The following is a 26,274-nucleotide window of genomic DNA, read 5'->3' as shown; positions in this document are numbered from 1 at the left end:
AGCCTGTTTCTTGTCCACTTGGCTGGGTTAGAGGTAAAGAGCAACGAGGGAGCTGATGGTGCTTGCATGCTCTGGTACTGTTAAGATTTCAGAGGTGTCCCATTACTGGGGTGCATGTCACTGGCTAGCACAGATATGAAGTTGGCTCTCGTTGTAGAGGTTGGATGTCCATTGCCAGCATACACGTTATGTTGCACAGCAATGGGTACACTTGATGTTTCAGCTCAAATGATGCTCACAGAACAAAGTGGAGTTTGCAGTTTGTTGCACACAGCCCCCATCTGTGCCGTTCTGTGCACTCTAAGATATTAGGTATCTTGTCTGTCTTAAACTAGGTGCCCAAAACAAGTGTCTTTTTTTTTTTTTTTTTTTTCTTCTGAGCTCCTGCATCTGTCAGATGTGGACTACACCACCCCCTCCTCCTCAGAGGTGCCAGGAGAAGATTCAGTGCAGTCCTGTTTGTTCAGCCCTCAGACTCTATCGTGACAGGCAGTGTTGAAAAGCTCATGAGGAAATTAATAATTCTGCCTCTGAGCCAGGCTTGAGCAGCGTGCAGGAAATGAGGCGTGAGACCACACGCTGAACAATGAGGAGAGAACAAGGTAGCGAATAGCTGCTGGGTTCAGGGAGCATCATCCGTTGCATGCAGTGGTGGAGGCCAGAGTCCTTGCCTTTGGACACTGGGCTTGGAAGAAAAACTGCACTGCAAAGCATTTACAGAAGGGGGGCAAATTAAGGATGCTGTGTCAGCCCTGAATTTGGCATTTCCTGACTGGTGAGTGCTTGATTTGGCAGCTAATCTTTCCATGCTGTTTTTGGCATGCAATTATGAGTAGATCTAATCAATGCTTGTCAGACACCTGGAATAGCAGGCAGGTGCAGGCAGGAGATCCTCGATGTCATAGGCTGAGAGTGCTCCAAGCAGCCTTTGTCCGTTCTGAAAGCAGGTTGATAGATCATAGAATCCCTTAGTTTGGAAAAGACCTTTAAGATCCTCAGATCTGACTGATTCCTTCTGTTTCGAGCTGCTCTTGTCTTAGCCAGGGTGTAAAAGTCCCTGTAAGGGGAAAGAAGGGTAGGACAGTCAGCAGTGAAAGGACACCTCAGTTAGGAGTGAGTATGCATGCATGTAATTCATTTCATAAAGCTTGGGAGATCAGACAATCCTCCATCCTGTATACAGCCCTATCTATTGTCTTGCCTCCTGTGGGCAAGTGGAATGGAAGACAATGAGCTTTAAATACGTATTTTTTAAAAAAATAATTTTGTTGAACTTTTTTCCTAGCAAACACATTTACATCATTGCGCTGCAATTCTGACAGCACTGTGCTGCTGGAGCATTTTGATGTCATTCTGATCTGCAAAGTGCCTGGAGTCTGGCAATGACTTTGTGTACCTTACCAAAGGATTTAAAGCAAGTGGGAAGGGAAATGCAAAGGGCCCAGAAAGACAACAGATTAAAGCCTTGTGGCTGCATTGTGCTGCACAGCTGGAAAAGTAGACCTGCTTGATTAATAATGGCGGAGCCAGCCCAGCCAGCAGTTTAAACCAGTGTCTTTAAGCACCATGTGCATCTCTGGCCTTGTATCCCACTGATAGAGGTTCTGGGTTGTATCCTCAGGCACATGTTCTGGTCCATGGCTGAATTAAGCCAGTGTTTTCAGAAGTATTTCAGGAGATTCAGGCTCAACTGCCCAGCCTGCGGTGTCCTGGGTCTGCTTTGTTTTTCCAGGAGTTCAACACTTCTGAAAGTCAGACCTCCAATTAGGAGCCCAGAAATTGTATCTAATTCTTCCTTACTGTTTCATTTTTCCAACTGGTGAAAGGTAGTCTGTGCTGGCAAAGGGCAGCACACAGCTTACTCCATGCACTCTGTTACGGCTCTGATAAGAGGAGAGCAGGGTACCTGAGAAAGCCGTTCTCAGTTGTTTTTTAAAATGATACTTCTAGCCTAGTCTCAGTGATTCAAGTGCAGAGCAGAACTCTGGTCTTGAGTCTCAGTTTCCCTGTGGAGCCCTGCTTTAGTGTGGGTATCCATTAATGATGCCCTCTAGTTATTTTACATGGCCAGAGCTGTGTACAACATTCTGCAGCATAACAGGGCCTTGGGAGGCACTGTGTCCATACCTGCTATCATCTGTGCATCGTTACAGAGAGGTGGCTTTTTGCAGGAGCTGGATGCTCTTAGGATGGTTTCGCAAGCACAAAGCCCATTTCTTTCTCTTAGAGGAATTTTATATAGCTGACAAAGGGGTGTACAGCTGCCTTTGGTAGAAACTCCAAGAGTTTTCAGGAATACCAATAGGACCACAATACTGCTAGCTCTGCTCTGAAAGATTTGCCCATGGGAGAAACAAATGTGAAGTTTAATTATTTTGTCGATAGGAATCTCCCGTATTACAGAAATTGTCTTGCCCTCCCCTTCTAGCCTTGTGCTTTCTTTTCTTTTTTCTTTCTAGCTTGCTGATACACAAGGCTTCCTTTTTCCTGTAGGAAGGAACAACTGAGTAATTGAAATGGAACACTAGTGAGGATTTTTTAATCTGAAAGTCAGCATTAATTAGTCAGGTCGGGTGTAATTAGCTTCCTCATCTGTCACTGCCTTTCCCCAACTTGTCAATGACTTTCTTCTATCCTAGATTTCACTGAAAAAGAACTCTGTCGTGTGGGAGCTGCATGGGGGTTTTCCCTGGTTGGGGTGCAAGTGAGTGACAATCCCTGCAGGGCTGTCTGAGCTGGATCCCACCTGCTGCAGTCAGGGTCAAAACTCTTGCTGATCTTAAGGTCTCCCAGGTTTGGCTTTGTCCCTTCTTTTCTGCTGTGTGTCAGGCTCACAGGAGTCATAATTATTCCTGACCTGTGCTCCATAGCCCTGCAGTGCTTTAAATGCTTAATTCATTACTCTGATCAGACTGGTAAGTTGCAGCAAGGAGGATGCCCCGGTTAAATTGCTGAACAGGGGTGCAGATATCTAGGGGCTTGGAGGCCCAGTCTGCCAGTCACTGCTTCATCTATGACAGTGATCCAGGGAGGAAAGGGATGGGCCTCTTCTATTGGGATCTGGTGGCATTTGTGGCTGTGGTGCGGAGATTCAGCTGCAGGTTGTCTGGTGTGCAGGGCTGGGGGGCTCACATCAGGTTTGATGTGAGATAGCCTCTATGCTTCTCTGGACAGAAGTGCCAACTGAAAAAATAGCCTTGGCAAGGACACCCTCCTTGTCTTCCTCCTACTCCTGTCTCCATACTGCTGCTGTGTCCTTGAAGAGGCAAACCTGATCATCGGCTGGATCCTGGCGTTATTAGTACCTTCTATAAAGCTGCGTATCTTTACCAACACAGGGTTGGAAGATGTGACTCTCTTTCATGGCCATACGCCTCTTTGCTGTGATGGATTTTCTGAACTCACATCTTCAGATCAGGAAGGTTCTTCATCCTGGGAGGGTGCTGAAACTGCCCAGCAGTCTGAAGGCTGAATGCTAAGGGAGGAGGTTTTTTTATGTACTGTACAGCAGACTCCCCCTTCCTTCCCCTCTTGAATCCTCCTCCTACCCTCCCTTTCCAGGTCAGTTTTCTACAAGGTCCCTCCAAGCCCAGCTCTGTTTGCTTGCCTCTGCCCACTTCCCCTTTCCCCATCCCCAGGCAACTCTTGGCTGCCTGAATGAGCGAGGCAGCGCAGGCAAACGTCTGCCGACCCCAGGCCAGGAGGTGGGTGAGCTGTGCAGGCCCATCTTTGCCAGAGGAATGCGGGTTCTCATTTCTATGCAGCCATTAGGTGAAAGCCCCTTCACAGCATTCTTTCTGTAGGCAGCTCTGCAGAGCAGATCTATGCAGCAGAGCTCTGCAACCCTGCTGTTGAACATCATCCATACCGTGGTAGTGTGGGGAAGGGGAAGGGGCCCCACAACTTCCCTGTGTCAGGTACCCTGGAGAGACCTGCCCCTTGCCCCTGTCTTGCTCCGTGAGCTGGCTGTCTGGCATGCGCGGTCTGCCCAAGCAGTGCAGAAAGCAGAAGCTGCTGCAGGCTGTGTGGGTAAGCTCGAGGAGCTCTTTGTGCTCAAGCAGCTGGTTCAGGGGCTGTCCTTCACTGGCTGTGTGGTGGCAGCCTAGCCCCTTCTCGCCATACATCTATTCAATGTTTGTATGTTTCTGGTGGAAAACCCTGAAAGCATCAGGACAGTGGGAACACGGTCCCTGATGTGGGCACCCCATGCAGCTGTGGCTGTTGCTTCCTTCTTGCCATCTGGATCAGGGCTGTCTGTAATGTGGCATTGTAGGTTCCTGCAAGATCTGGCTTTGCGTGGCCAAGCATGTGACTTGGGAAGCAGAGGGTATTTTCTGAGGCAGACCTGCCATGGGGTGATGGTGGAGGTTTTCACTTAAAGTATTTATTTACTAAGTACTTTGCCCAGTTTCCTTTACCTTTTTCTGACTTAATGGAAGCTATGCCTGTAGCAGCACCTTAAATCTGAGCCAAGAACATTCTTTACAGGAGGTTCTGCCACCCTACAGAGTCCTGACTGGTTTTGAACCAGGAGGAAGCCTGTTTGCTTTGGAAGGGGCAGAGGGAAGCCTAAGAAATCTCAATGCCTACCTCAACAGGCTGAATCAATGCCTCTGCTCCAAAGAAACAGATCCTGGGCTCTTAGGAGTGCTCTTGTCCTCTGCTCCTTCCAACCTGGGGCAGGCTAAGCTTGCACAGAAGTGAGGCAGAACTTTGATTAGGGCTGCAGGATTAGGTCCACTGTGCATATCCTGGAACTGAAAAAGTAACTGGGCCATGCTTCAATGCTGGGAGTCCCTGGGTAGCACAGGAGTGGTGGAAGGAAAACAGGCCAGCCCCCAAGTAGAATTCAAGCAGAAAAAATGCATTTCACTCCCCTTCTGGCTGATTTCAGGGTTTATCTCCCTCGCCGATTCAATTTGCCGTGTTTTGGGTTGGATAAGCTTTCATCCTGACCCAGGCAGGATCTGACGAAGGCAGTAAAGCCAGATGAGTCCCAAGGGCAACACTAAGTGAGCTGTGTCTGGCTTTGCAGCCAAATCATGTGGTAAACTCTCTTTTGAAGGGAGTTCAGAGCTGTGGTGGAACTAGGGCAGGATGCACACACATGCTTACCCGCATGCAGAGGGAGGCTGTCACCGTCAGGGGCGGCGCAACCTGGGTGCCTCCCTCCCTGCCCTGGCCCTTCTGCCTGCACCAAATCTTGAACCTTCCCTGACTCTTCTCATGTGAGTGCATATAATCTTGGGGCTTTTCCAGCATTTGCTGTGCTGGGGTTTACACCAGCATCAGAATTTGTACCAGTCTTTAGAGGGTAGCATACCTTGGCCATCATACATTGTGGGTGCCCATCTTTTATGGGGTGGGTTTTGTAGTCCCTATAAGAGTGGATGGAAGAGCCAGAGGGAGATGCCTGAGGTCTGATACCTTCCTTGAGTTGAGGATTTAGCTCTTGGTTAAAAAAAGATGGTATGATCCTTTTTCTGCTGGCTTATTACTATCTCAGTCTGTCTCGTTTCCCTTTCTTGTCACGTGCAGGCTCTTCTGTTTCAGGATTAGAATCTTTTCCCTCCTTCTCCTCAGTAGCTCAATAAATGGGAAATTATTATGGCTCTTTACCTCTCTTTCTAAAGAGAGAATACATATGCTTGATCAGGTCTTGCAGTAACTCCATGCTGGAGTGGAGGTAACTGCATGTACACACCAGCTTGCACCACTCTGTGCTGCTAATGTGAGCAGAAGTTGTAGCTTGGTTCTCTCAGAGGCAGAATGGTGATAGTACTTGACAGCCCAGTAGTAGGTGGGAGTTACACGCTGGCCATGGGCTTGCATGTGCTGAGGATGTCCGTCTGCAAAGATGAGCAGCGTGGGGGGAACCATGAACTGGGGCTGGTACTGCGCAGTGTTCGGGGGCTGGCGTGCCAGCAGGCGTTGGGCACTTAGGAGGATGTCAGTGCCCTCCACTGCTTTGTCAGCATTCATGGGATTATGGCTGCTCAATGGGGAGAGTTTGGGATTGTAAAGTGTGGGAGAGAAGGCAAAACTGCAGTAAAGAGCAGCTGGGAGAGGATTTATATGCAGATTCAAGGACTTGGGAATGCCTCCTCCCTGCCGTGGTACAAGTAAGACTCTCTGTAAGCAACAGCAGAAGAGCACGTGGATATGCATGGTCATGGAGCTGAGGCAGAGGAGCACCTGTGTGCCAGTAGCTGTCTTGGGCAGCCTTGTTCATATGCTCTTGGCCTTGCTCCAGGGCCCAAGGCTCATGCAGTGATGCGTGCCTGTTCAGGGAAACTTTCAGACGTTCCCTGGCTGCTTAGGATTATGCATCCTGAATATTAAAGAAATCTTAATGGAGACAAAAACCAGCTAGATTTCTCCTAACATTTCCAGAGACTTGAAAAGACCCCCCCCCTTTGCTTTGTTCTTGCTAACAGCCCTATATGTGAAAAGGGAAACAACACAGCAGAGTTTTGGGAGCTGCCCTCTCCTCACCCTATTTGTTAGCCTCCTGAGGATGTGGAGGTCTAGCAGAAGAGGGACTGTGGCCATCTGCCATTGGTGGCGCCCATCTGCTTTTGCACTATGAGTTTGCAGAGCAGGAGGAAGATTCAGCACCGGCTTACACATGCTGTCCTGCACAGCTCTCTGCAGCCTGGCTGAGGTGGGTGAGCCAGCTGCACAGCCCTAACTGTGGCGAGGGGGTGGAACAGTCCCTGTTCTCACACTGACAGGAAGGGTGGGATGTTTTGAGACAATATCAGTTGCAGATTATAGCCGCTGATCGACATTGGTGCTTTCCTTGGTGTGGGCAGGAGCAGGGAGGCTGGAGCTCAGAGGTTCCCTGTTGCCCATAGGCTCTGCAGTGCTGGGAGCGCTCTGCCCAGTCTGCCAGCACAGATGCTATCCAGACCAGAGTGAATCCCATGGGAGCCACTGTGGCCAGCGAACAAAGCCACAGGCATCACTCAGGCTGACCAGAGCCAGGGAGATTGCTGTGAGTCTAACCCCTTTGCACATCCCTCTTTTGCCAGGGAACATTCCTGCCCCATTGCTTTTCCTCTGGGCCCAAGTTCAAGGCAGCTCCCAGGTCTGCTGAGGACCTAGAGTGAAGGGGTGCTGGCAATTCATCTTCCTGCTGATAGAAGTCCTGTTAAAACAGAAACACTGGTTAGGAGCAAAGCTCATAAATTGCTTCTGGCCTATGTGGAAATTGCTGGCAACTATCAGGGTCAAGCAAGGAACTGAATCTGTTCACTCATTCAGTGAGGGGAGGCTGCAGGCTTTGCTGCGGGGAACTGGGAGAGGGAGGGACACGTACAGGGTCTGCCCTCAGGGACCACCACCTGTGGCTTCCTGGCTTGGGAGGCTACTGTGCGACACCCAGGAGGGGCACATGGGAAAGTCTAAGAACCTGCGTGTGCTGGAAGCCCCCTGCAAAGGAGAGCACCTCCCAGGGACTCTCCCTTTCTTTCCTGCCCAAATGTGGGCTGATTAGGGAGAGTTTCCTCCTTCTCATTCCATGGGACAGTAGCTGCTCTTGCTTCCTGGTTGTTCCGTAGGAACCAGGGAAACCCACTCCATAAACAGCATTCCACAGGGGTGGAAGGAAAGCGGGGTTGTTCAGCCCCTTCCTTTTCCATGCTGGCTGTGGATGGCCCTTCAGGGGCTAGAGCAAGGTCACAGTGAGTTCTCAGGGAGGGGTTGGTGTGTGCAAGTGTGTGCATATGTGTGTCCGCAGGTATGGGTGCACGTGCTTCTGATTCTGTGTGTGTTCACACATGCATACTTTGTGGAAAAGACAACTACAGCTATAAATAGCTGGGGGAAAATCTATTGTTAGATTTAAGGAGAGGAAGATGGGGTCCTTTGCGTTTTTCATCTGGTAGCATGAACTATTCCTGGGCATGAGAACCAGGTTAGCTAATTAAATGTTCCTGCTGCTGCAGTCTGAGCAGCATACTGTGAATTCCCTGACATCTCCATACCTGGTGTTCCTGGAGCCATGCAGAGCCCTACTCTGCCAGAGCACTCTGGGACTGTAGTTTGGACTTCTTCCCTCTCTGGTTCCTCTGCCAGGCAGGGTGTGGGGTACCCCGTGGTGAGCCTGTTCTTTCAGTGGCTGTAGCAGATCGGTGGGGTTTGAAAGAGTCGTGCTTTGCTGCAGAGGGTGCAGGGCTGAGAGCTGGAGTGTGCCTCTATCCCTGGCTCTGCTGCTGAGACCCTTTGGCAACTGCTATGGATTCATGGCTGCACCTGGTGACAGCCATTGCTGGGCCTTGCTGACTGCTTCTCCCTACCTCTTTGTGCAGGCACTGGACATGGACACAGAGGATGACCCCTTGTTACAGGATGCCTGGCTAGATGAGGAAGATGAAGAGGTAGTCTTCAGCTCCCGAAAGAGGTGGGAAGGTGCTCTGTTGTGTGGGAAAAGCCCATGCAGAGTCAGGCCCCTGCGTGTCATGCTGCCAGTGTCTGGCTTCTGGAATGTTGTTGGTTGGGTATTTACCAATCCATACTGCGCTGGCTTCATCCTCTTTCTGGGCTGTGCCATCCCTGCTGTGCTCGCTGTTGTCATGTTCCTCCACTACCCAGCCCTGGATATTGACATCTCCTACAATGCTTTTGAGATCCGCAACCACGAGTCCTCTCAGCGCTTCGATGCACTTGCCTTGGCCCTCAAGTCCCAGTTTGGGTCATGGGGGAGGAACCGCCGGGACCTGGCTGACTTCACTTCTGAAACTCTGCAGAGGCTCATCTTTGAGCAGCTCCAGCAACTTCACCTCAATGCTTCCCACCTGGGGGTCAGTGCACGGGTCAAGCGCAGTACCCCAGAGGGCAGGACGAGCTCCCCCAAGCCCCATGCCCACCTGAACCCAGGAAACCGGACTTCCCGAACTGGGAGGGGTACCCCACGCTGGGACTACTCCAGCACTTACATCAGTGCCAACACACAGACACATGCCCACTGGCGCATTGAACTAATTTTTCTGGCTCGGGGGGACTCTGAGAACAACATCTTCACTACTGAGCGCCTGGTTACCATCCATGAGGTTGAGCGCAAGATCATGGACCACCCTCGCTTCCGGGAGTTCTGCTGGAAGCCCCACGAGGTCCTGAAGGACCTGCCCCTGGGCTCCTATTCCTACTGCTCCCCTCCCAGCTCCCTCATGACCTACTTCTTCCCCACTGAGAGAGGAGGGAAAATTTACTATGATGGCATGGGACAAGACCTTGCTGACATCCAAGGTGAGCTGAGGGCTGTGGGTGAGGGCTGGCATGTTTAAGGCATGCATCTCCTCCAAGTTCAACCAGTCACTTACTGGTGCACAGCTAAGAGGGGTGACTGCCTTGTGCAAAGAGTAAGATGCTGCTGTGTTGTGCCTTGAGGAATCATCTTTTCTGCACTAGGGCCGCTTTTCTACCCTTTCAGCAAAGCCCCTGCAACCTCAGTCATGGGTCACAGAGGCCCCAACAGGTGAACGAGAGGGACAAATGATGGGGAGTCCTGCATTGTACAGATGCCTTGTTCCCTGTGAACGACTGTGGGTAACTAGAGGAATGTCAGGTCTTGGACAGACAATAGGGACGAGCTTCCCTGCACCATGCAGCAGATGAAAGAGGTCTGTGGGCTGCTCTGGAGCTTGAAAGGCAGCTTGTGAGTCACCAGTTGGAAAGGCATCTATAAGGAGAGGAGGAGGAAGGCCCTGCCTCCTCCTCCCAGCTTTGTACCCTGTACTATGCCCCTCTAGTAGAGCAGAGGCTTTGGATGGTGAAAAAGAGGTGAATCATGAGGAGTCTGTGGGTGTGATGTGGCTGTGGGATGAAGCCTCCATCTGTCTCCCAAGCGAAGGCTGGAGATGATAGCAGTCCAGGAGCCATGCAGAGAGCAGGCAAAGAATTAACTCCATCTGCTCCAGTATGAGTAATAGCTCTGCTACCATATTGGGAAAGAGCATAGTTTCTGGGTCTTTCTGGTATGAACTCAAGGGAACTTGGATTCTGGGGGTAGACAGGCAGTGTTTCTTTCTCATAACTGACTGAGTGCCACCATCTCTGCATCCTGGACCCCATCAGATGGCAGAAGTACCAGGTCACAGCAGAGTGACCTCACCTTCCATGGGTGTTGTTTAGCTCTTGTCCTTCCCAGTGTGATAGATAATATTGGCCCAGTGTGGGAGAGCTAAGCGCATCCAGCGGTGGGCGTATTGATGGGCAGGTTGTGTGCATTGCTGCTTGGGGCAGCTGTGGTTCAGATCAGTCAGGTGGAAGATGTGTCCCTAATAGGGAACTCCATATAGGCAACATGACAAGCAGAGTCACAAAGCAGAAGCGGAAGGTGATTCTTTGTAATCCAGCATTCCCCAGCCCTCCTTGCACCCCACAAAGCAGCAACAGTCAGCATCACTTTGAAAGATGTTTCCCTTTGTCAGACTAGACCCCATGCCTTGCCAAGTTAACTAAGCAGGACCTAACAAAAGTGTCACTGCTTTCTCCCACAGGGTCCCTGGAGCTGGCCATGACCCACCCCGAATTCTACTGGTATGTGGATGAGGGCTTGTCTGCTGAGAACATGAAGAGCTCCCTGCTGCGGAGCGAAATCCTCTTTGGGGCACCACTGCCGAACTACTACTCGGTAGAGGACCGCTGGGAGGAGCAGCGTCACAAGTTCCAGAACTTTGTCATCACCTATGTGGCCATGCTGGCCAAACAGTCCACAAGGTGAGGGTGTGTGCAGCAGGGTGGGTGCCTTGCTGGGAGTGGGTGAGAGAAGGGAAAGGCAGAATTTGGAGAGCATGATGCTTGCTGTTGCACTAAAGGAGTGGGTGGAATAGGCCCTTCAGGGGCCTCTGTCTTAAGGTTTACTCAGGGCAGATGTGCCTGCTCTGCTCCAATAGCCCTGCAGTATTCAGTCTCACCTGGAAGGCACTGGGCACAGAAGGCTTGGCATGCCAGCTCAGGCTACTGGTCAGTGTCGAACAGTGCCCATGGTGTAGTACTCTGGAGGAAGGAGAAAAAGCATCTCCTTTGAAATTGGGCTGGGGCACAGTGTTGCGAATGAGGGTGGGAAGCATATGGCGGACATTCACTTATGTGCTTCCCTTTAATGCCACTTCCTACTGCAGCAACATGCTGGAGACGTCAATAGAGACAATGAAAGGGAGCCAAAGATTGAATCCAGTGCCTGCCTTTCCACTCAGCCCCTGTCTGGCATTGAATCAGTTTGCTTCCGTCTCACAAGTCCAATTCCACTGGCTCCAACAGAGCTGCTTCTCTGGCTTCGTGGTCTGAATTTGGCTCCGATTGGTCTGATGCAGGGGGTGAAATAGTCCTTACTCTAGGCATCAGCCTGTGGATGTGATTCTGCTTGTGTTCATGCCAGTGTAATTCCTTCCAGAAGTGTTCTTTGTACAGAGAGTTGGGGAGGGGAGTGTCAGGGCAGAATAAGTTTCAGGAAATGCAGACCTGTTTCACCATCACATCTGTATGACTTTGGTTGAATAGAGCTTTGCTCAGTGCTTGTAAGAGGGAGATGGTAAAACAGAGCAAAAAGGGCTAGAAGAGTAGCCCAGTGTCCAGACAGCTGAAGGAAGTCAGCGAGTCCGAATGTCAGAGTAACTTCTGAATCTCCAGCTCTCTGCTGCTCTGAATCTCAATAGCTCCCAGAATGAAGGGATTCCATCTTCAAAAGTAGGGTGAAATGCAGCCGGCCTTTGTCAGCCCTGAAAGCAGGCAGCCACAGAGCGTTCTCAGCAATGGGCTGGCAGAGTGGGTTGCAGTTACAGGAAGCTGAAAGGGAACTGGGGCCAAGGCTTGGTTCTGAAGCTTGGATCCCTGATAGCTTCCTATGGTGCAGTGGTGGTGTACTCCTGGTTAAATTATCTTGGATTACTTCTGCTCAGAGTCTGCTTCCAGAAGCAGAAGCTGGTAAATCATATGGTTCCTGATAAGCTCTCACTCTGCCTGCATCCACTGGTTATTACCTTTGTGCTTATTATATTAAGCAATGATTAGGATTCCAGATGGAATTGGCTTTGGAGGCTTCAGGAGCTGTTTGCTGACAGCAAGAAGTCTATTAGTGCCAAAGACCCACCATGTACTGGAGGAATTTTAAAAATATTAGACCTGCTCTTTTATTTTTCTCCCTTCTCATGCAAACTTCACCTCCAGCAGCAGCCTTGTTCAACCTGCTCTCACCACCCTGAGCTGTTTCTTCAGAGAACAGCCAAGTTTATTAGAGCAGTGACCTCCTTTGGCTCTGGGGGAGACATGCTTTAAATCTCCTGGCTCTGCTCCCTTTACACTCAACTCTGCCTACTCCTCTTCCTTCATATCTTCCTACCCTAGCAAAGTCCAGGTGCTGTATGGAGGGACAGATTTGTTTGACTACGAAGTGAGGAGGACCTTCAACAATGACATGTGGCTGGCCTTCATCAGCAGTAGCTGCATAGCTGTCTTGGTCTACATCCTTACCTCCTGCTCAGGTAGGCTGCAGTCACGGCTGCTCTGCTCTCACACAAAGCCAAATATGTGGTGACTCCTGTGTCTGTGCAAGCCCCAGGAGAGGCTCTGATGCTCTGACAATGGTCTGATGCTGTGGCACAGCAGCATGCAGAAGGTCATGCAAGTCTGATTCTCCAGAGCGGAGATTTGTGGGCAGGAGCGGGGGGAAGGCTCACAGGAGAACAGGAATAAGATGCAAATTCCCATCTTACTAATGTTGGTGTAAAGCTGATGTAATTTCATGGATGGGTGCCATGGGAAGGAGTTTGCAAGCAGTACTCTTACAGCCCTGAGCTATTCTGTCACCAATACACTCCTGGGAACCAGTATCGCAACAGGGCAGGTGTGAGGTGTGTGTTCTCCCAAGGGGTGGCCAGTGGTACTATTTTTTCTATGTTCCTTTCCTTCTTTAGTGTTCCTGTCATTCTTTGGCATTGCCAGTATTGGTCTAAGCTGCCTGGTGGCTCTGTTCCTGTACCATGTCGTATTTGGGATCCAGTACCTGGGTATTCTCAATGGCGTGGCTGCCTTTGTCATTGTGGGGATTGGTAAGCATGTCCTTACTCAAAACCTGCCTGTGCTGCCTTGCCGTAGATCCTGCTTGCAGGTGAGAGAAGGGTGATGCAGGTTGAATTTTCAAGCCCTTTCCCTCCATTACCTGTAAGTGAAATATTTGCAGATGTTGAGATGAAATTAGATAATTTCTTTTTTTTTTTTTATCATGTGTCCCTACTGCGAGCAAATTATCAAAATCTCCCCTCTCTTTTCCCAGGGGTTGATGATGTCTTTGTTTTCATCAACACCTACCGCCAAGCCACCCACCTCAAGGACCTGCGCCTGCGCATGATCCACACTATCCAGACAGCAGGGAAGGCCACCTTCTTCACTTCCCTGACCACAGCTGCAGCATATGCTGCCAACATATTCTCTCAGGTACACTTCAGCTTTGGGATTTGGGGCCTTCTCTTTCTGCCAGAGGCCCTAATAGAGTGGGAAGCTGCCAGCACCATCTTTCTGCCCTCTCCTCCAGCACAGGGGCTTGCTGGACTTGCTTGCCCTACAGGGCTGTCCCTTACCTGCTCTAAGGCAGTGGACACTCTCCCTGTATCAGCATCCAAGCCAATATTTCATGTGCCACCTATCAGCTCAGCTCTGTACCTACCAGGTTTGCTGACTACCATGACTGAGGTCAGCACGTGCTATTCTCAGGTTCCTCCAGATATCTCTTTCTGGCCTGATGTCTCTCCAGGTCTCCTGCCCTCATTGATCCCAGTTCCATGTTCTCTCTGTTCATGTAGATCCCAGCCGTGCATGACTTTGGACTCTTTATGTCGCTGATTGTGTCCTGCTGCTGGGTAGCTGTGCTTTTCACTATGCCAGCTGCTCTTGGAATATGGACTCTTTATGTGTCCCCACTAGAGAGCTCCTGCCAAACCAGGTGAGCCCTGGAGCCTCCTTGTGTGGGTGGGAAGTTGTGGAGCTCATGGCCAAAGCAGTGTGCATATCCCTGGCCTGTCTTCTCAGTTATCCTCATCCCCCTCAGGCAGCTTGGCTTCCCAGTTCCCTGTTAGTCTCTAACAGAAGGGAAATTTAACTTCTGCCATTCCAGATTGTAGCAAAATGGAAGAGGCAGGCCCCAGTCTTATTCCCCCTGGTATATGCACAGGTGCCTCCCAGGAGCCAGACTCTGCAATGCCAGTCATACCTCTTCGTTGAATCTCACGGAGTATTGGAGCCATTTGTGTCTTCAGAGCACTTACTCACAGCTAAATCCTCAAGCTGTGGAGACACAGGCCCTGCAAGGCAGACAGAACAACATTGCTCCTGCCTGTGAGCACAAACAGTGCATGCAGATTTGTATTTGAAAGTCAGCACATTTCCCCTTCCCCTGCTCTTTAAGCAGCGCAGATGACCTGGTCTGATTTAATTCATTAGCAGGGAGATGAACTGCTGAAACTCCCGTCACTCAGCACCCAGTGTTCATGGCTCAGCCGTGCTCTGTGCATCCAGCCCAGCCTGCTGCTGCTTTGCCATAGCAGCTCAGCCCCTGACCTCTCAGCACTTAGCAATGGAGATTGCTCGTGGCACTGCCTGTTGTTTTTCCAAGTAACTGGAGCAGGCTGTTGCTGCTCACTGAAGGAGCCCACTGGTAACTCTTAGCAGGGTATGTGGCTTAAAACTCATGCCTTTTTCTCTTTCCCTGCTCCAATCCAGCTGTAGTCAGAAATGCACCAAAAAGAGTGCCTTGCACCTGGCTGAAGATCTCCTCATTGCCTCGGAGGCTACCTCCAGAGCAGGCAGAGAGACGCTTCCTTATCTCGATGATGACATCCCACTGCTCAGTGTGGAGGAGGAACCTGGTATGTGCCTGCTGTGTAGTGCCTTCAGGGGGACCACACTGCCCTGTTCATCCTGCAGTTCTTCCTGTCCATGGCTCAGTTTCCCTACTTTTAAGCTGGAGATAGTGCTGTCACAGGGGGTGTAGGAGTCTTAACTCACTAATGATTGTAAGTTGCTTTGAGATCTTCAGTGGGCGTTGATACGTGCTTTCTAACTACTTTGCTAATCCTCTCGGGTCTAATATGGGTTGTACTTTCTGGCTGGAATCACTAATTGTGACATGGATGTAGCCATGAAACATCTAATCCATAGCACCAGGACAGCTCGCCTTTGAGTAAAGGAGTTTTCCCCTCTTCCCTGCCATTTAGAGCACTGCAGGGAAGCAGGTGAGAGAACACTTTGTTATTCTTCAGCATCGCCTCCTCAGAGCATCTCCTCAGAGGATCTCCTCTGTCATGGCAAGAAGAGGGCAACGACTTGTCTGAGACGACATTAAGAAATCTAGAAAAAGAGCCCAGAAATTCCCTGTCTCTTGTTAGCAGGAGATAATCCTTCTAGCCCTGATTGAAGATAACGGTGCCTATGGGGTCATGCTCTGTTGTACTTGGCTTTTAAAACTTGCTGGGATCTCTTCCTTCTAAAACCCACAACGGCAGTGGTCTCAGCATTGCGTAGCCTTCAGGCCTAGCAGCAAACTGGAACTGGAGGCAGAGAGCCCATCAACCCCACGGCAGTGTACAGACACCCTCCCTGCAGAGTAGGCTCTGAGCTGCCTTTGATAGGTGGCAACTAGGCTTTGGCACTGTGTTGCAAGAGCTGTCTCCTTAGTATGCCAGAGCCACATGTAATGGTAACGTATGGAAATAACAAGTTCCCTTGAGCAGAGTAAACAGTGGGATGCTTTTCTCCAGGGGCCCCTAGGCATCCGATAACTTGTGAAGGAGCAAAGCAGCTTGTTCCAGTTGGTGACCAAGCATGGTTTGTGGGTCACCTGTAGAGCACACCAGGCACACTTTGACCCTACTACAGCAAGTGCCCACTTCTCAGCTGTAGAGAAGAGGGCAGTTCCCTAGGCATCCCTGAGCTGGAGTGAAGAGATCAGATAGGAGCCAAGTTGCAGTTGGGAAGAGGTCAGCTGTGTGTAATTAGCTGCAAGACCTAGTTAGTGGAGGAGAGGGACAAATTTTGCTTGGTCCAAGAAGCCTGCGGTGTCCCTGAGGCCATGCGGACAATGTTAGTGGGATCTGGCAGAGAAAGAACAGCCTGAAGCATAGGCTTTGGAGTGAGCTATGGATTTAGAAGTGTAGCTGACACATGGGAGTGACTTGACAAAGGTGCTCCCTATGGCATCCTGAGAAGTCACTGCCTCTGCCTGGGTCTAACTCCACCTCTAGCTTGAGTGAGTTGTACAGCACCTTGCAGAAGATTTTGTAAAGGAGAGCAGAAAGCTATGAGAGACACTCGTGACACTGAGCACTGAGGCTGCCTTTGATTTCTCTCTCTTTCTAGTCTCCCTGGAAATGGGGGATGTCCCTTTGGTATCTGTGATGCCAGAAAATCTACAGCTCCCTGCAGAGAAGAGCAACCGGGGTCACTTGATAACTCATCTGCAGGAGCTGCTGGAACACTGGGTGCTGTGGTCTGCAGTGAAGAGCAGATGGGTGATTGTGGGTAAGGAAGAAGTGGGGTATTCCATCTGCGTGGATTTTTAGAGGGTTTGACAGCGTCTCAGTCAGCCCCCAAGCCTTGATTATTAGCGACAAGAGACTGAGAAAAGGGCCACAATAGGTGGTTTCTAACTTGGTGAAAGAGTGTCCCAGAGCAGTCAGTCCCTAAGGGAACTGCATGAGGAACTCTGAGGCTTTTCCAGCCCTCTCCTTTCACTTGGATTTGAAATAGCAAGTCCTGATGAGGTTATCCAGGCATGGGCTCATTACAAGGAAGCCCAGCTGCCAGTGTGCTTTAGGTGCTGTTTCTTTTTCCGTTGAAAATACCATCTTTCTGTCACACCCCTGCTGTCTGAGTCTGTTCTAAGTGCAAGATACATGTAGGCTCCCACACACTTACCTGGGCTTCTCCTTGCAGGGCTCTTTCTGCTCGTTTTGCTCCTGTCCATATTCTTTGCTAGCCGCCTCCATCCAGCTAGCCGTGCTCCAGTCTTGTTCCGGCCAGACACTAACATCCAGGTGCTGCTAGACCTGAAATACAACCTGAGTGCTGAAGGCATCTCCTGCATTACCTGCTCAGGTGAGAGTTCTGGTCCCCAGACCATGGTGGGTGCAGCCTGGCCTAAGCCCTGGGCTGGAGGAGCTGAAATGTGAGGTAGAGGCCTACATTATTCAGATATTTCACTGGACATTGGATGGAACCCATTGAAGGGAGGTGCACATTGGCTGTGGGATGGTTGACTTGCCTGTAGAAGTGGAGTATTTTGAAAAGTATTTCCTGCTTTAGCCACTTTAGGAACTGCCTGAGTGTTTCTGCTGGAGCAATTCCCTTATAGTCCATGAAAACGGACTACTTGTAAGTGCTGGTCACATGCCAGTGACCAGCCAGGGGTCTGTGGCTCTGTTCCCTGCTTAAGGTTTGATGTTCAATAGCAAACTCCATGGTATGCGAAGGGCTGGTAGGTCTCTTGTCATGCCATTCATTCTTTCCTCCCTGACTAACCTTGTGGGACAGGTTTGTTTCAGGAAAAGCCCCACAGTTTGCAGAACAACATCCGAACCTCCTTGGAAAAGAAGAAGAGGGGCTCAGGGTCAACTTGGGGAAGCAAAGGCAGTATAAGTGATACAGGGCAGCAAGGTAAGTGGGGCACGATGACTCTGACCCCATTTGGGTCTAGGGCCTAAGGGTCCACTCGGGTAAAAAGTCATGTAGTCTAAATAGCTGATGGGAGTAATTCTCTCCAGATCTTGCCCCGCTGAGCCTAGCTTGGTGCTGAATGTAAGGGGCATCATTACAATCCCCCTTCCCCTGAATGCCTACTGTTCTCTAGGACATGGTCCTATAACCCAGGTGGCAGTACAGTCTGGTGACAAGTCCCTCTGCTCTGCCTGGTCTAAGTACAAGGCTAGGAGCTCAGAGCTGTTGCATCCCACTCCTGTGTCACAAACTTGTTGGCAGGCCGTGAGGAGAGTAAATTCAGCCTGCTTTGCAGGGGATTTTGAGGATAAAAGAGTTATTGGGCCAGGTCCCAAGATGACATGAATCAATAAGCCATCAGGAATTACTGCAGCTCAGGATATATTTATGAAAAACCTTTGAAAGGTGTGCTGTGCTTCTAGAAGGCAGAGGCTGTGCCTGCTGCCCCAGAGGAGACAGACCAGAAGAATCCTCTTTTGCTGCTGTCCATGTCTGCAGGATTTGCTGACTAAGAAGTACCACTAGCCCTCATGCCCTCTTTTTTTTTTCTTCAGATCTCCAGGGGACTGTGTATATCTCCAAGTCCAGAAGCAAGGGAAGGCCAGCCATCTACAGATTCTCGCTCAATGCCAGTGTCCCTGCCCCCTGGCAGATGGTGTCACCCGGAGATGGGGAGGTGCCTTCATTCCAGGTGAGTCAGTCGAGGGATGTTGGACCTCTCTATCAAGAGTGCAGCACTCACAGGTGAGCACAAGAGCCTCTTCCTGTTTCTCCACGGGTTCCTGGCTAGCTCGGGGTGAATTTTGCAGAGCATTGCAGTAAGGTAGCTAACACAGAGGACATTGTGCCTGGCATCATTAGAGATTATGCCTCACGGTGCCACAATACTAATCTGTTGCTGTTGCAATGTGACTGTCAGCAATTGGAGCAGAAGTGTGGGTGTCTGTGGAGATCAGGTGAGGCATGGCACCAGCAGCTGAGCTCATTCTAGTAGAAACTGCTACTGAGGCAGCTGGATTCCTACTGCTTCCTTCTGTCCATCCACAGACACAGGCAAGCAGGCAACACTGCTTGTGCACAGGCCGTATTGGGCACGCACACCCCCAGGAGGACAGAGGACTTGTTTTCAGATGTCCCTCACCCTGGACAGAGCAGCCTATGCCACAGAGAATGGGGGTGGTGAGGGGCCCTGTCACACACTGGCCAGCCCTGGGAAGGAGGCAAGCTGGGGGCTGGCTGGGTTTGTGCCTGCAGTGCTCATTCTGTGTGGCTGTGCCAGCACTCAGGGAGGAGGGGAGTGTGTGATGCTAATGTGCAACAGGCTGCAACCCTGTGGAGTTAAGTGTCTGTTTTCATTAATCCATTGCTTAGGTGTATAGAGTGCCTTTCGGTAACTTCACCAGGAAGCTGACAGCTTGTGTGTCCACAGTAGGGCTGCTTAAGCAGACGAGCCCCAGGAAGTGGATGATGACCACCTTGTCCTGTGACACCAAGAGAGGCTGGAAGTTTGACTTCAGTTTCTACGTGGCCGCCAAGGAGCAGCAGCGAACACGGTAACCTTTCAAAACCCACTCAGGGCCAGGCAGCAAAACCAGCACAGCCGATATGGGATGCCTAATGTCCAGTGCCAGTCCTGCCCTCAGTTGGTGCCATCCATGGCCCTAGGGCTTGCTTTGCTGCAGATGTGCCTCACTTTTGCAAAGTTATTTTGCAGGCCCATAGCATTAATGTGCCAAAGGCTTGACGGGTGCAGGACTGTGACTGGGGGCTTCTTTGGGTGGCAAAAACACATTGCTGATCTTGATCTTGCCCTTACCCACCTGAACTCTTGGGCTGAACAGGCAGCACAGATTATGCAAGGGCTAGCAGTCCAGGTCTGGAGTTGCTCACCTCTTCCTTTCCTTCTGTCCCTGAGAATGTCTGTTTCCATGTAAAGCTTTGGACAAATCATCTTTACTACGTCTGGTCCCCCATAACAAACTTTCTTTGCTGCACAGGAAACTGTATTTTGCCCAGTCACACAAGCCCCCTTACCATGGCCGAGTGTGTGTAGCACCTCCTGGCTGTCTTCTCAGCTCTAGCCCAGATGGACCCACCAAAGGCATCCTTTATGTTCCCAGTGAGAAAGGTAAGCTGATGAGGACCTGTTCAGACATGCCTGGTTGTCTGGGCCAGAGTTACACCTTTTTTTGCTGCCTTCTGATGTAATCAACCTTTCTTCTGTATTTGACAGCAGCACCCAAAGCAAAGCTGTCAGCCACTTCTGGATTTAATCCTTGCATGAACACAGGCTGCGGGAAGCCAGCAGTGCGGCCACTGGTAGACACAGGAGCCATGGTGTTTGTAGTGTTTGGTATCAGAGGTGTTAATCGCACAAGACGTCCGGACAACCACGTCATCGGAGACATGGTACACACATTCTGGCATGCTGGATACACAAGCTCGGGGCAGCTGAGGGAAGGATGGTCTCCCCTGGATGGTGTTTAGTTAATCCCCGCAGCCCAGGCAGTGTGGTCCAGCAGTCTAGACAGATGGAACAGCAGAGATGGTAGCATTGTGATGAGCCAAAAGTACATTTCTGTTTTAGCAAACTCACAAATAATGGAGATCAGGAAGCCCTTACTGAAATCGCTTCAGACTTTCAGAAAATCTCTTTCTGAATGCAATATCTAACCTTCTAATTTTGAGTGTAAATCTGGCTTTCCTGAGGATTTTAGAAGCAAACCCATCTTGAGCTAAGTATGAAAATCTCACTACAAATTCAAGATCCAGGGAACTTATATTTTTCTCTAATTGTTTATCTTGTTATGAGATATAAACATGAGAAAATACAAATCGATTACTCCAGGGAAAGGTTACTAAATGTGACTTTTCCAGGAGCAGCTTATCTCCCAGATCTGATACCTTGACACATTGACAGCCTTTCCCCATCAAAATTAGGCTTATCTCTGGTCACTTAGCAGAAAGCTGAAGTGCATCTGCTGTTCTTCCTGCCTTCTGATCTGGGGGCACTGTGCAGAATCAGCCTTTGCCTGTTTCCTCTGGAGGGGGCAGCATAAAATGCAGGCAGTGGAGTGGGCAGGAAGCTGGGGTTGCATGCAGGGCACTGCTGGGGATTCAGAGCTGTTCCTTAGGCAGACCCTAATGATTTTGGGCATGGATGGTGACTGTTCATTTATCAGTGCTTCTGTTGTACTGCCTGACTTCTTTTGGGAGGGGGGTAGTGTAGCTTCTTTGAGTTGTCTGGTGAGGCAAAGATGTCTGGTGGGTTTTTTCCACTGTATATCCTGTGGTCTGTATAAGCTAGTCCCAGACTGTGTAGCTGGGAGAGGACTCAGCTTCTGCCTTCTTGTGCCAGTTGCTCTGTGTGTGTGCCTCACATGTGGTGCTCTTATTGTTGTGTCTCCTTGTGAAAGGGCAGCGTTATCTATGATGACAGCTTCGACCTCTTCAAAGAGATTGGCAACCTGTGCCGCCTCTGCAAAGCCATTGCCAGCAACGCGGAGCTGGTGAAGCCAGGAGGGGCTCAGTGCCTGCCCTCTGGTAGGTAGGACTAATGCCAGCCACGGAGTCCCTTGGGAGATCATGGTGGAGACTTGTTTTCACACTCCAGTCTGAGTAATGTGGCTTTTAAACTTTCAGATCCCAGCTTGATGAAGCAGGGAGAGGAAAGGAAGGTACCAGTCAATGATAAATGCAGGCAGTGCAGGGAGGAGAGGTGTTTCCCAGCAGTCAACTCTCCTGTCCTAGTTGCAGCACAGCTCTGCCTGTTTCCACCTGGCTTAGGTCACAGCTCACATCTCCATGGTCCATTCACCTCATGCTTACGTGTATTGTGCTGACTGTTTGGGGGATGAAAAATACACAGTGAGTGGCACAGGAACATGACTGCTGTTCTGCAGCTCTGCTTGCAGCAGTGTTTGAGCTGGGGTCCTCAACAGCAAACCAGAAAGGGTAGCTGTCTCTTTCTTGCCTCCTTTTCTTCCCAAGGCAGCTTTACCTTTTTAGAACATGCCCCTGATCATGCTTTCTGGGAGATGAGAAAGACAAGTGGTCTCTTTGACTCCAAAGACACTGGGCATATTCTTCAGGATATAATCCAGTGAAGATAAGAATAGAATTGCATCTGTTCTTTCCAGTCATGGGTATTGCTTGTGATACACTTACAATCTTTTGGATGAGTAAATATCTTCTTAGTAGCTCCTGAGTAACCAGCAAATCATACCTGGTCTCAGTGTGATGAGGCTACTCACTGGCCCTGTGGCTTCACATACCAAACCAGTCACCGTCTCTTCCAACTTGAGAGGTCACAATGTTGTGGAGCTGAGTCTGGGAAGTGTATACTGACTTCAGGCCAAAAGCCAATCTCATGCCTGGAGAAAATACCTGCCAGGCCAGGCAGACAGTTCCTCGGCACTTGCTGTTTGTACTGCTTCCCGACAGCTGGGGCCAAACAGCGGTGGTGGTAGTGTCCTGTCCAGTGCTGGTGGCACAGTGTCCTCTCAAGCTAGCAGCAGCTGAGGGCTCTGGTCCTGAGACCTCAAGGGCTTTGGCCAGTCAGATGCAAGAGAAAGCAGCTGCTGAGAAATGGGGCCTGCAACTTTCTCTTGTTTCCCCCCCACCCTTGCTCCAGTGTGCATACCTTTCCCTGTCCTGTCTCCATCTCTTGCTCTTGCTTTCTCTCCAGGTTACAGCATCTCCGCATTTCTGCAGATGTTGCACCCTGAATGCAAGAACATCCCTGAGCCCAACCTGCTGCCCGGACAGCTCTCTCATGGGGCAGTGGGGGTGAAGGATGGGAAGGTGCAGTGGATCTCCATGGCATTTGAATCGGTGAGCACATGGCATTGCCATCTGTCCTTGTGACAGTTTCTTCTTGTGACTTCTTAAGGTTTAGCTCTGCTCTTTCTGCACTGGCCACTTTCATTTGCAGCCATAATTCAGTGCGTAATAGTGTTTGTGCCTTGTTGCAGACGGATGCCTGTACTCACAAGTTTGCTAGAAGTGGCTGCTCATGCCACAATTAGCTCTTACTGTGAGACCTCAGGCAAAGATCTGGTGGCAAACTTACCCATCTGCCACTGCCGGTTCTGCCTGGTGCTACAACTCCAGCTGGCTTGTTCTGCCTCTTCCCTTGCCATGCATACCCTGCCCCAAAGAGCAGGTCACAAGAATAACCTGTTCATCTTCTTACAGACAACCTACAAAGGGACATCTTCCTTCCAGACATATGCTGACTACCTGAAATGGGAGACATTTCTGCAGCAGCAACTCCAGCTTTTCCCAGAGGGCTCTGCTCTCAGGAATGGCTTCCAGACCTGTGAGCACTGGAAGCAGATCTTCATGGAGATTATAGGCAAGTGACTGCCATGTTTCTCTCCCTGAGGACCCCATGGTCTCAGATACATCTTCACAGCACACTTTGTCGCATCTGATGGGCTCATGTTATATCTTCAGTCACTTACCATTGCTGTGGAAACTCCTAAAGCCTGTTTCTGACAGTGTATACTGTCAAAATCCTAGGCAGAGCCCAGAGAAATAGAGAAGGGAAGGGCCTCTGCCCTGCTGATGTGAGAGGCAAGAAGCTGATTATCCACTTACCACTTTCATCCTTCCCTTCCCATCTCCCCACTGTGAGTCCCTGCCTGCCTTCTTACCAGCCGGGACAGTGTCTTTCTCATCCTAGCTGTTGCCTTCCAGGAGTCAAATTAGCTGGCTCTTTTCTTCCAGGAGTGCAGAGTGCCCTGTATGGTCTCGTCCTCTCACTGGTTATTTGTGTGGCTGCAGTGGCGGTGTTTACCACTCACATCCTCCTCCTGCTGCCAGTGCTGCTCAGTATTTTAGGTAAAAAACACCAATGCCAATGTGTCATGCTTTCTCTTTGTCTGAAATTGGTGGGTTGTGGCACTGCTGAGTCTCTGGTGATTTGAACTGAATTGCTCTTACTCTGTGTAAAGCCTTTGGCTTTCCAGGAGCCAGTCCTGGTATACCTAGGTGAATGGGAGAAACTCTCAACAAATGCACAGGAACCTCATTGGAAAAGTAGATTTGTGTGTCTAATTCCCAGTGTGGTTTATCTATACAACCCCTTCTATTTGTTTAAATAAGGGTTTTAGCTACACAAATGCCATCCCTGTCTGTTATGTGTAATAATGTGATTAAGTCCCACATGGTCTGAATAACAATTGCGCTCCTTCCCAAGGATCTGCACCATGGTTGCTGTTTCCAAGCAGTGGGAGATTTTAAAAGCTGAATATTTTAGCGGTTTTGTTAGTATTTGAAGCAAATTTGTAAATAGTTCCCTCTCCCTGGCTGGTGATTTGACGATATTGTGGACTATGTGTGTTGCTAAACTTCTCAGTTGAAAAATCAAATCTATCATTTTAAAACTGCTTAGTCTCCCACACATGACTCACAAACAAACATCATTCATGCCTTTAAGAAAAACCTGTGCATGTGCTCAGCCTGTATGTAACTGCAGCAAGCAAAACAAAGGGTCCTCTTTCCTGTAGCGCATGTGTACACACACGTACACTTAGCTGGGCTTGGATTCATTTAGCAAGCATTAGTCTAGATAGGCAAACTGACAGACTGATGCCAAATATTTAATTGGGCGCTTTGCTGTCCCCAGCAGGTCTGATCACCTTACTGAATGGTCCCTGTGGCCAGTGGAAGGTGAGGGAATTGTTTGCCTCTGTGGGCAGGAGGGAGTGTGTACAAGATTCAGACTGGCAAGCATGCAGCCCTGCAAGGGTACAATCCCAGACTCCCCAGTCATTGACTTGTATCAGTAGGCCTGGGCAGCAGACCCAGGGTTCTTTAAATTTGCCTAACGTGACCTTCTTCACACAGGGGTGGTCTGCTTGGTGGTGACCATCATGTACTGGTCTGGCTGGGAAATGGGAGCAGTGGAAGCCATTTCTCTCTCCATCCTCGTTGGCTCCTCTGTCGATTACTGTGTGCACTTGGTGGAGGGCTACCTGCTGGCAGGGGAGAACCTGCCGCTACACCAGGCGGAGGTGAGTATGGCCTTGCATCTATTCCCCTCATGCCCTCCCATGCCACTCGGCTGGGACGCAGGACCTAATGTATGATGGGCAAGGGGGGATGTGTCTTGCCACCCTTGCAGCATGCCTGGGATGCTTACTGCTTGTCCAGCTCACTGGTCAGAGACTGATGTGAACTTGAGTACCTCAGTACAGTAAACCTAGCTGAGGGTCCAACCCATATGGTTGTCCCTTTCTTACTAGCCATGGCTGTGTCCAAAGCAACCCCTTTTCATGTCCCAGTGAAGACAGTCTTGTGCTGGAAAAACCCTACACTCATTCTGTAACCTCTGCAAATTTCTTTGCTGTGCTGTTCTGTACCTCCAGGTCTTCTCTAGTCCTGTTAATATCTTTTGCCTCTTTGGGAAGATAGATACCGCAAAAGCTTGAGGATCTCTGATCCCAACAGAGCCTCTATTGTGCAGGCCCAGCAGTCAGTCTGACATGGCTTAAAGGGTGCACAAAATCCAGTAAACTGCCTGTACTGGGTTTTAACCTCATGAGAGTTTGCCCGGTGTGCTCAGACTGCGTGAACTGTCCAATCTGCACTCACGCAGCATCTTTGTCATGAACCAGGACCCTAGGAGCTAAGTCACCCTCTCAAAGGCTAAAATATTAGTGCAGCCCCATGTGCTTGTCTCCACTCCCCCTTTAACACTGCTGTCCCTTCTGCCAGGACCCCACAGCGTGCCGCCAGTGGAGGACGATTGAAGCAGTCCGTCACGTGGGTGTGGCAATCGTCTCAAGCGCCGTCACCACAGTGATTGCCACCATCCCGCTGTTCTTCTGCATCATTGCCCCTTTCGCTAAGTTTGGGAAGATTGTGGCCCTCAACACAGGAGTCTCCATCCTATACACATTAACTGTGAGCACGGCCCTGCTGAGCATCATGGGGCCTGGCACCTTCATCCGCAGCAGGACTTCCTGCCTCAAGGCTGTGGTGGGGGTGCTCCTTGCTGGCCTGCTGGGGCTATGCATCTGCCTCGCCCTGCTGAAGAGCGGATTTAAGATCCCTCTCCCTAATGGGACAGCCCTGTAGATCCTATGCCAAGAGCTACATGCTCTGTCCTCTTGCTCCCTTTCTTTTTTCTTTTTTTTAAAGGATATTTTTTGTAAGAAAAGAAAAGAGGAAAAAAATCCCCTTTTTCCAGAAGTTTTTCAACTCCAGATGCACTTTATTTTCTAATGGGTTTTGCTCTAAACTTGTATTTATTTTGGGTAGTGATGGATGGATGATGGACAGTGAGCCCAGGGAATAGCTCAGCCCATGAGCAGGAGGGGAGGAGATCTCCTTCGCTCAATTTTCTTTCTGCTTTGCTTTTCTTTTTTTTTTTTGCTTTTCTTTTTTCTTTTATTAAATGAACAGAGGTTTCTGGAACCGCAAAGCTAAAAGGGGAGAAGTTGGGAAGCCCATCTGATCCCTTTCAAAACCCTTCCCTCTGTCCCTCCCCTTTGCCAGGGTCAGCATTGCAACAAACACCCTTAAGGTGATGTCCTACCCTCACACCAAGCCTGTGCC

At 50.0% G+C, this 26,274-nt stretch overlaps 1 protein-coding gene across 1 annotated transcript in view; it reads left to right on the top strand.

Annotated features, from left to right (window-relative positions):
- LOC309680111 (protein dispatched homolog 3) overlaps positions 1-25,794 on the top strand; it is a gene marked incomplete at both ends in the record, with an annotated part of 143,498 nt that extends 117,704 nt beyond the window's left edge. The window contains 20 exons of the mRNA XM_082493619.1: positions 8,313-9,249; positions 10,503-10,722; positions 12,349-12,485; positions 12,918-13,052; positions 13,277-13,437; positions 13,803-13,942; positions 14,719-14,864; positions 16,354-16,515; positions 16,930-17,091; positions 17,527-17,649; positions 18,264-18,400; positions 19,081-19,262; positions 19,707-19,837; positions 19,943-20,118; positions 21,126-21,252; positions 22,397-22,542; positions 22,906-23,065; positions 23,440-23,553; positions 24,562-24,728; positions 25,432-25,794. Of these exons, the coding sequence (XP_082349745.1) occupies positions 8,313-9,249; positions 10,503-10,722; positions 12,349-12,485; positions 12,918-13,052; positions 13,277-13,437; positions 13,803-13,942; positions 14,719-14,864; positions 16,354-16,515; positions 16,930-17,091; positions 17,527-17,649; positions 18,264-18,400; positions 19,081-19,262; positions 19,707-19,837; positions 19,943-20,118; positions 21,126-21,252; positions 22,397-22,542; positions 22,906-23,065; positions 23,440-23,553; positions 24,562-24,728; positions 25,432-25,794 (4,026 nt within the window). The remainder of the gene's footprint in view (positions 1-8,312; positions 9,250-10,502; positions 10,723-12,348; positions 12,486-12,917; positions 13,053-13,276; positions 13,438-13,802; positions 13,943-14,718; positions 14,865-16,353; positions 16,516-16,929; positions 17,092-17,526; positions 17,650-18,263; positions 18,401-19,080; positions 19,263-19,706; positions 19,838-19,942; positions 20,119-21,125; positions 21,253-22,396; positions 22,543-22,905; positions 23,066-23,439; positions 23,554-24,561; positions 24,729-25,431) is intronic.
- Between the last annotated feature and the right edge of the window lie 480 nt (positions 25,795-26,274).

The sequence above is a fragment of the Vanellus vanellus genome, assembly GCF_965231255.1.
Source record: "Vanellus vanellus genome assembly, chromosome: 20".
In the NCBI taxonomy this organism is placed as follows: domain Eukaryota; kingdom Metazoa; phylum Chordata; class Aves; order Charadriiformes; family Charadriidae; genus Vanellus; species Vanellus vanellus.
The sequence above is the reverse complement of the archived record's forward strand: the minus strand, read 5'-3'. Positions and strand labels throughout refer to the sequence as shown.